At 37.6% G+C, this 8913-nt stretch overlaps 1 protein-coding gene across 1 annotated transcript; it reads left to right on the top strand.

Moving 5' to 3' along the window:
- The first annotated feature begins 5626 nt into the window (after nucleotides 1-5626).
- On the top strand, nucleotides 5627-8874 carry LOC132167701 (uncharacterized). Its single transcript, XM_059578717.1, has 3 exons — nucleotides 5627-6133; nucleotides 8429-8593; nucleotides 8776-8874. The coding sequence occupies exons 1-3, from the start codon at nucleotides 5783-5785 to the stop codon at nucleotides 8872-8874; spliced, it is 615 nt and encodes a 204-aa protein (XP_059434700.1). The 5' UTR covers nucleotides 5627-5782.
- Nucleotides 8875-8913: the final 39 nt, after the last annotated feature.

The raw sequence follows: 8913 nt of genomic DNA, 5'->3' as shown, positions 1-8913 counted from the left end.
GGATCTAATTGCGAATCAAGTAAATTAATTTTGTATTTTTTTCCCTATATTTTTAAGAATAACATCAAATTGGACGTCTAGATTTCATGTTGTTATTCAAGCTTATGAAAAGTCAGCACCATCAAAGGCATGTGAACCAAGTTTAACATTAGGGAACAAAATCAAAGCTACACACAATCATGTCCATGAGCACTTGTCGTTGAAATTTGAAAAAAAAAAAACAAAATCGAAAATGCGTCTCGGTTTTTATGCTTTCAACCGGGTTGAGTTAATATTACTTGCTTTTCCAATCGGATAGAGTGAATCCGAATTAAACTGAAATTTATCCCAAAATTACCCAAACATGAATTCGTAAAGGAATTGAAAACAGTTGAGAAAAATCATGCATCCAAACAAGATTTACTATTGAACAACTTGTTAGTTCTTATCCTTTTGACAATACTTTCTTTTAGAATAGTTTCATGTACGGTATAAACACACCCTTCGAGATTGAACCTGAAAGAACAAATAAAGCAAACACGAAGAGAAAGTGCCCTATGTTGAGTGTGATCTCCCTCCGATGCCCAAGTTAGTTTTCCTTAGAAAAATATGTGTATGCTCTTAATATTTCAATGTAGTATTATACTTGGAGTTTGACCTATTTATATGGATAGGTTCACTCCGCTAGGACTCGATCTTCTACCTAATCCAGGCCTTAGAGCTTGATTTGAAAACCTTATCCACGTCTTAGCGCTTGATTTGAATTGGGAGTAATGGTTGTATACGGGCTCTGTCTCTATCCCCATTACGTTAGATAATCATGAAAGGAATCCTTAGTCAAACGGGAATCAACTACTGCGGACTATGAGTTGGCTCCGTAGTTGGATTTGAATATGAAGCCAGGGTCACTCCCCGGCGCACTAGGGGTTTTGTAGCCTCAAAATCCTCTTCTTCTTTACACCACCAATTCTAGTGGCCCGGACTTTCATCAAACATGAGACAAACCGAAGTGGGCCTAGTGCATGGCTTTGCCCCTATATTGTGGGCCCCCAGTAAATAGGAGAGACGTAATGGGAAGTTTATTTTCCCAACACCTTCAATTTGGATGGTTGGTAAAAGCTCACTTTTACAACCTCCAATAAGAAGTTGACACATCATCTAAAAACACTAGGTACAATATAAATAAAATGAACAACAAAACACTAAATATTTAAAAAAGAAATGATGTGTGCAAATTTAAATAACTCGCAAGAGCACGAGTCGTGTGTAATAAAGCGTGTGCAAGTGTAAGGTCGAACCACATGGAGTTGTGTTGCAAAAATCAAATTTTTAATCTAAACTAATTCTATTTTAACCTAGTTCCAAAGTTCAAGTGATTTTGTCGTGCACAATTAAAATAAACTAAATAAAATGATTAAAAACAATTAATGGAAAAACACCATGGTTTTTCGAATTCACCTCGCCAAATCAAACAACATATTCTTGCATTTTATACATAAAACCGACAAACAATAAGTTTTATACATTGTTCAAAGTTCGTAAAAATGCATATTAAATTATTCGATGAATCCAACCGTTAAACGAACCATAACGAATATCCAATTGAGATCAAATCATCCACTGTATCCGTTTGATATACGAATCACAATGGATATCCATTCTCAATCGAATCATTTGATGTATCCATCGATGAAACACAACGAATATCCAACTTTCTATGAATAAAAGACACAACATTCAATTCAAATGAAATTAATCAAGCAATTGAATTGAATTCGAACAACAATTTGATTAAACATTGGAATTGTATAAATAAAATGACAAGAATGTGTTTGTTTATCAATGACGAGGCTTCATCTTTAACCTTAATTGAAGGTTTTAGCCTCTAATGATTACAAAACTTATATCAAAATGAATTAAAACCCTAAGACACATAAAACTTACAAAGAGAAACCTAGCAAAAGCCCTAGAATGACAAAAAGTCAAAAGTATGCTCTCTACAGCACCTCCCAACATGTGTTTTGCAAAAGAAAAAGTGATATAAATACTAAAACCTAGGGCTTCAGTACTGCCAGGTCAACACGGGTGCGCTCGATCGCACACTAGGTGCACTCGAGCATGCGTCAGGGCTCTGCGGCGCAGCACTTAGGCGCTGCGAGTTTGGGTGATTGCACGAGTGCACTCAATTGCGGTCCCCCTGCGCTCGAGAGCACTTCCAGAGATGCTCCTCTTCAACTTCTTCGCAATTTTCAGACAAAAAACCGTAGTTTTTTCTCAATGACTTGCAAAACACTAAAACACCAAAACTACCCAAAAAAAATCAGAAAATAACAAAGCTAAGGATTTAACAAATACAAGTTAAGGGGCTCAAATATGCAATATTTGGCACTCATCAAGAAAAAAAAAAAGAAACGTATTTTCACTTCATGCCTCTTCTCTTGGCATTAGTACTCCTCATCTCCTAGTTTCCAAACCATAATTCTTACAAGAAATTGCCTCTCGCGAATAGCTAAAGCAATTGGTCTTGGGATATTATTTGTCTATTTAAATGATGACAAAATGAACTCGAATTCCCAAGTGTGTAGCGAGTGGTGAAATGTGAACGCAAGGAGACGAATCCGAACCCCTAAGCCAGACATTTCATATTGTAGGGCAGTTGAACAAATTTTTATTTTTATTTTTTTGATATCGGGGAACCTCTACAAGGTAGGTTAGAGATGAAACCAGGAAGTTCTATGAGAAGGGGCCAAAGCAAAAAATTTTCTTATGTTTTTTTTTTTTTTTTTTTTTTTTTTTTTTTTTTTTTTTTTTTTTTTTACAGCGTGTAATGAACTAATACTTTTTTCTATTTTTTCCTTCTTTTTCTAATCATTGGTACTTAAATACAATGAGGAATTGAGCTTAGAATTGTGTCATACTCTCCAATTAAATGTTTAAATTCTAACAAACAATATTCTCAATATTTAATAACCATAATATCCAAATTACAAGACCACTTAGATTAGAATTGAGCTTAGAATACTAACCTCAAAAAGTGCGACATGCGTTGAGTTATTTTGCATCTCGTTGATTAACATCATATTCCCATATGTGATGATGCAATCCAGGATCAAACTTCAATGAACTAATATCAAATTTATTGTCATCAACTCCCCGAAGTCATTTAACCCTATAATTATTATTCTCTTCTTATTCCATTAATCTAACAACGTACCCCCAATTTATAATACTCATATTCACATACAATAATCAATATGATTCAAATATGACATATTAGAACCTAAACCCCATAGACATCAATTTCCATTGAACTCATGAAAGTCTAGGGTTAATTAACACTTTAAATGTAATTAACGCATCCAATTAGCAATCCTAATGTTCACATACCAAAAGCCTTAATTTAATTCATATTACACAAATTAGGGTTTATGTCCATATTATGAACAATAGTGAAATTGAAGCTTTCACCCATTAATCTAGCAACTCGAAGCTTAAATCATGCATAGAAATCCGATGGGTAGAACAAATTCCCAAATCATTATGATTTCAAACTTGAAATTCAATGGGTAGAACAAAAACTCAATGAGAAACTGCAAATTTCAACAATATAGCAAAATCCTCAAAATCTCATGCATGAACCCTAATTTTCGAACCAAACCCAAAGTCTCTCTCTCAATTTGCAGCTCTCTATCTCTCTATCTCGTTCTCTCTCTCTCTCTCACAGACGCTCCATTTCACTTTCACTTTCCACTCTAATTTTCGGACCAAATCCAAAGTCTCTCTCTCAATCTGTAGCTCTCTCTCTCTCTATCTCGTTCTCTCTCTCTCTCTCTCTCTCTCTCTCTCTCTCTCACAGAGACGCTCCATTTCACTTTCACTTTCTACTCTTCTCTTCCCTGCCAACACACTGACGCACATGAGAGAGAGTTCTCAATTTGGAACTCTCTTTCAATCTTCGGAGCTCTCTCTCTCAGGTGCGTCAGTGTGTTGGAAGTGAGAGAGAGAGAGAGAGGCTGGGTACAGGGGTGCCATGTCCAAAGGAAAAAAGATTTTTTTGTTTTTTTTTTTTTTTGGGTGTCGCAATTCCCATTGGTAGGAAAAAAGGTTTTTTTTTTTAAATCTTTGGGCACCCCCAAAGACTATTGTGGCTTCGCCACTGGTTGTAGAGAATGATATGATGAGCGTGATTCTTCTGATGTGATGCAGCCTGACTTGGTGGGATGCAAAGAAAACAGTAACAAGAAGAAAAATAATTGATTTTAGATCTTGAGTCTATCAAAGATCTAAGAATTATTCTCAAAATTATAGAGTCTATCTATGGTTTGGAAGAAATATGAAGAAAACTAAACTCTGAGGCTTTTTATTGATGAAAACTGAAATAATAATCAAAGCTACGTTTCTGGAGGCTATAAGCATGTATTTATAGCCCCAAGAGTCCTAAACCTAGAAGGAAACACAATTAAGTCGGTTTAATAAAGCTACGCTGGCAGTCCCGACGGGACATAGGGTCGTCTAGACGAGTAGAGGAAAGAAAACAACAATTGTAGAAAAATAACATAGGCGTCCGGACGAACTTGCTGACGAACTCCAGACGAGGCCCTCTGTTTGGCCTCCGTCCGGACAGGGTTGTAGACGAGCTCCGAACGAGGCCCTTTGTTTAAACCTTGTTCGAACTTGCGGCAGACAAGCTTCAGACAAAGCCCTTGGATACATGGGAGTCTGGATGGGTGCTCTCCTCGTCCGGACGGGCTTCAGATTTCTTGCGTGTTTGTGACCTGGTCTTGATTCTTCAAGGCGCCTCTACACTCATATCTCCTTGGGTCTTCCTCATGTAATTCCAAGCATCCCGATCTACATCATGATGAGAGTAACATTAGGATGTGGTGCAATTCATTGCCGGCTAGCCATACAAGGGGTGGATGCTTTTGGGTAACAAGGGCTGCCCATCACCATTCTTGAAGTTGGGTATTTTACACGCGTTCCAGTCGTCGGTGAAAATATTGAATAGCCGGTGCCTTTGCAGTGGTGGGTGTGGGACTTGAAGACCAACCCATTGGCGGAGTAGCAGTGAGGAATTGTTGGCGTTAGGCGTTGTTCGGCGGAGGATATGGCGGTGGCTAGGTTGGCTCGGTGAGGTTATGCCGATTGAACGTGAAAGGGGGTTGTTGGCAATTGAAATGGAGAAAGTGCTTTTGATAGTGTGTTTTTGTGTTTATTGTCATTTGGTGAGATAACTGATTTGTATACTTTTTATTGGAGGCCGTAAAAATGAGATTTTACACCCATCTTGCTAGGAAGAGCTCTCTATTTTTGTAATGAAAGTCGGGTCATTGCGTGGCTTGGAAAAAAAAAAAAAAAAAAGTAGCTTTTGATAAGGAGAATATGCCCTAAAAAAAAGTAGTTACGTGTATAGTTTTCAACAAAACTTGAAGAAACGAACGGCGGATGGTAGTTAGTTGAAAGACCATCCGGTACGTATAGTTTGGTACACACAAGGATGACCATAGCCCGGCCCGGCCCATTGAAACAACCAAAGCAAGCCGGCCTTAAGCTGCTTCCTGAGTCCACTCACCAAACCCGCCCGAGTGAACTCACCTGGCTAACCACCCAAGTTTGGGATTGGGTTGCTCTCTCGTGTTTGTCACGTAGTCGGCTCTATCAAAACCCCCCACACCGTCCCCTCTTTCTCTCTCTCTCAAATTCTCTCTCTCACACTCGCTCCCTTGAGAGAGAGACGGCAAGAACTCCCAATACCTCCTATGAGAAAATTCTACCTCTGATTTTCTCGGTGTCCAAGCAGAAAATGTCTCACGCGGTTTTCCATACGGCGCAATTTATGCCCATAAAGACCTTGGCTTCGAAGCCCAAGGTGGGGCCTTTTTTACCGGTTGTGCATCCGGTGGCCGATAAGATGTGCCGGAGGGGACTGGTGCTGAGGGCCTCCGCTTCGTCGTCCTCGGCCCAGGTGGGTGGGGACTCCGTTGGTCTGTTGGAGCGCTGCTTTGTAGCGCCACCGACACCTGGCGGTTCCGATTCTGCTTCGGCGGTGATGGTTGCTCCGGTTATGAAGGGGCAGTACGGTGCGTTAGGTTCGGTTACTCTGGAGAAGGGCAAGCTCGATATGTCTCAGAAGCAATCCCAGTCTAGCCCCGAGGTCTGTTCGTCTTTTATTTTATTTTGCTTCATTTATTTTTATTTTTATTTTCTTTTTGCTGAGAAATGTAAATTGGAGTTCTTTTATGTGTTGTTTGGTTGCTGAGAAACTGGGAAAGTTGAAGAAAATGACTTGAGAACCTCACTTGATAGAACCATATGCAAATTTTTATTTATTTTTTTTGAGTTGGTGCTCTTCAGAGTTTGGGAGCGGAAATCAAAGAAGAGAGTAAAAATTACAATTTCAATTTTATAATTTAGGGAAATCATTGATTCTTTAAAATTTAGAGCTTCAGTGAAGCTCTATATTTTAAAAAGACCAAAAGGGAAGCTCTCACTATTGTAATTGCGCAAGTGAGAGCTTGTGAAGAAATTATATATGATATTCCGTGTGTCATCCCTAGCATTATAACCTGTGTGGTGGATCTTTTGGTGTGCATTATAACATGTGTGGTGGATCTTTTGGCGTGTTGGAATAGGAGGGTCAGCTCGAATGACATCATTATCATTTGGAATGAAATTGCTTCCTTTTTATTGTCGTGCATTTGGAGCGCTCAAAGCTTCGATGATTAAGAGAGGATTGACGGATTTGTTTTCTTAAAGCCTTATTTGAGTGGATCTCTACTACCACATTTCTCCATGTCTCTAGTTATGCAGATTTTTGTTCTCTTTTTTATTGTTCTTGATTTGCTAGGTGTTTCTCTTGCATACATCCCATGTATTTGGGATGCGCTCTTTGCACTTTTAATGAATTTATTTTATAGAGTAATAATAATAATAATAATAATAAATACTTAATAACCTTCTCTATGGGTGTACATATACAGCTTGTTGAGATTTTAGAACTTTAGGCTTATCGGTTCACCAAATTACTTTCCTTGGAGATGTTATCTTATTGCGTATAATGTAATAGAAGATGCTTTTCCCTAATTTTCAAATCATTAGCAAAGCAAGTGTTGTAAAAAACGTCATGATTTTTTCAAAAAATTGAAATCTGTGAAGTAAAGTGAATATTATTATCTATTAGTTGGATACTGAGATATGTTCTGGTGTGTTTATGATCATGACTATCAAATTTGAAAACACTTTCTACCATTATAAGCAACATGGTAAGAGCGGATCATATTCTAGCTTCATACAGAGTCTTACCACCTGTTCTGTGAGTTTTGCCTGAAGGCTTGGTGAAGCAATACTTCCTTTTTTGGTGATTCTGATCCAGTTAGTTGTAGGTGTGTCTTGAGGGATGATGGTGGCTAGCTTGAGTTTTACATTCCTCACATCTTTTTATTTGATTGAAAGAAACAAGAACTTTGCTAATATTTTGGTAGAAGGAGATAGGGTCTAGACAAGTTTGGAGTTCAAGAAGTGGACGCTTGAAATTACTCTAACTTGTCAAAGTGAAGAATTGAAGTTTGCATATTCTTCTGTAAGTCCGTCATTCATATATCAGCATTGGCATCTACCATCCTTCCATTTTCTGCCACATGTTTTGATTTTGTGTTTGATACTTCTTCAAATTTTGTTTTCCATTTTTTCTAGGGATTTCTCACTTTCCTCTTAATTTTAATTTTTGAATCTATATAATCTGTGATGCGTGATTTGTAGTATGCCATTTAAGTTTTGATTTCCAATTTTGAAGTTTGGAGTTTTTGAAAATTTCAGATTCGGTGGTAACTTCTCTGGGCACAACCTACTCTTAAATATTTCTAAATAATTTTTGAAGAAAGAAAAAGATGAATTGATTTTGGACATCTTTCTCTCTATAAGATATAAGATATAAGATTGGCTTAGGTGGGCTGGTGTGCTTTTTTGAATGTGTGTTTGTTAATTAAATTAAGACATAAAAAAAAATTAGATTAAGGCTTCAGAGAAATATGAATCATGGAACTGATGAATTTAGTTTCTCAGACCTTTTTGTTAGTTCTCAAGCACTAATACTGTATTATAGGGAACTAGTTTACTGGTACAGGACAGCATAATAGGAGTTCACATTTAGATGCTCTCAGAATAAACATGTTTGTTGAGATGGATTTGAAGTTCTTGTGTCTGAAACTGGTGAAGTTGGTGGATATCATTGCTTTATTGTGTATATTTTTTAGAGGACCCAACCTGCTTATGGATTTGATAATTTATTTCTAAGTTGGATGCTGATCTAGGTCTGAGTACTCAGATTCAAGGTTCCGCATTCATTTAACCGGTTAACTGAATGATTCTACTTTCAGTTGGTTTAATCATATTGTGATGAAAATCATTCAGTTTTTTTTGGGCAAGATGGCTGACACTGTTGAAATTGCAGACTGCAATTGGGGGAGGTGGTGGAGATATTGGAAAGAAAATAAATCATGGTGGTGGTGATGGTGGTGATGACGATGGCGACGACGACGATTACTTTGACGACTTCGATGACGGCGATGAAGGAGATGAGGGAGGCCTATTTAGGAGAAGGAAATTTATTGAGGAGGTACATTTTTACCTATTAAATCCTTTTTATGCTTATCAAAAAAAAATTATTGAGGAGGTTAAATTCTCATACATACTCAAATACACTAAGCCATGCTCCTTGAGTAGATAAAATGTTTTGTCTTTGAATGCTGTTAATATTAATGTTTTCTGATGCAGTTATAATTTTATGCCTTTTACCAGCTTTTTGATCGTAAATTTGTGGATGCGGTGTTACATGAGTGGCAGCGGACAATGATGGATTTGCCTGCTGGATTCCGCCAAGCTTATGAAATGGTATAGTATTTTTCTAAGTATGTGCTTTTGCCAAGAATTTTGTCT

Source organism: Corylus avellana, chromosome ca1 (assembly GCF_901000735.1).
Source record: "Corylus avellana chromosome ca1, CavTom2PMs-1.0".
Lineage (NCBI taxonomy): Eukaryota > Viridiplantae > Streptophyta > Magnoliopsida > Fagales > Betulaceae > Corylus > Corylus avellana.
The sequence above is the reverse complement of the archived record's forward strand: the minus strand, read 5'-3'. Positions and strand labels throughout refer to the sequence as shown.

Coding starts and splice junctions, on each gene's coding strand:
- LOC132167701 (XM_059578717.1), top strand. CDS start 5,783: ATGTCTCACGCGGTTTTCCATACGGCGCAATTTATGCCCATAAAGACC. Junction 6,134..8,428: donor AATCCCAGTCTAGCCCCGAG/GTCTGTTCGTCT, acceptor TTGAAATTGCAG/ACTGCAATTGGGGGAGGTGG. Junction 8,594..8,775: donor GAAGGAAATTTATTGAGGAG/GTACATTTTTAC, acceptor GCCTTTTACCAG/CTTTTTGATCGTAAATTTGT.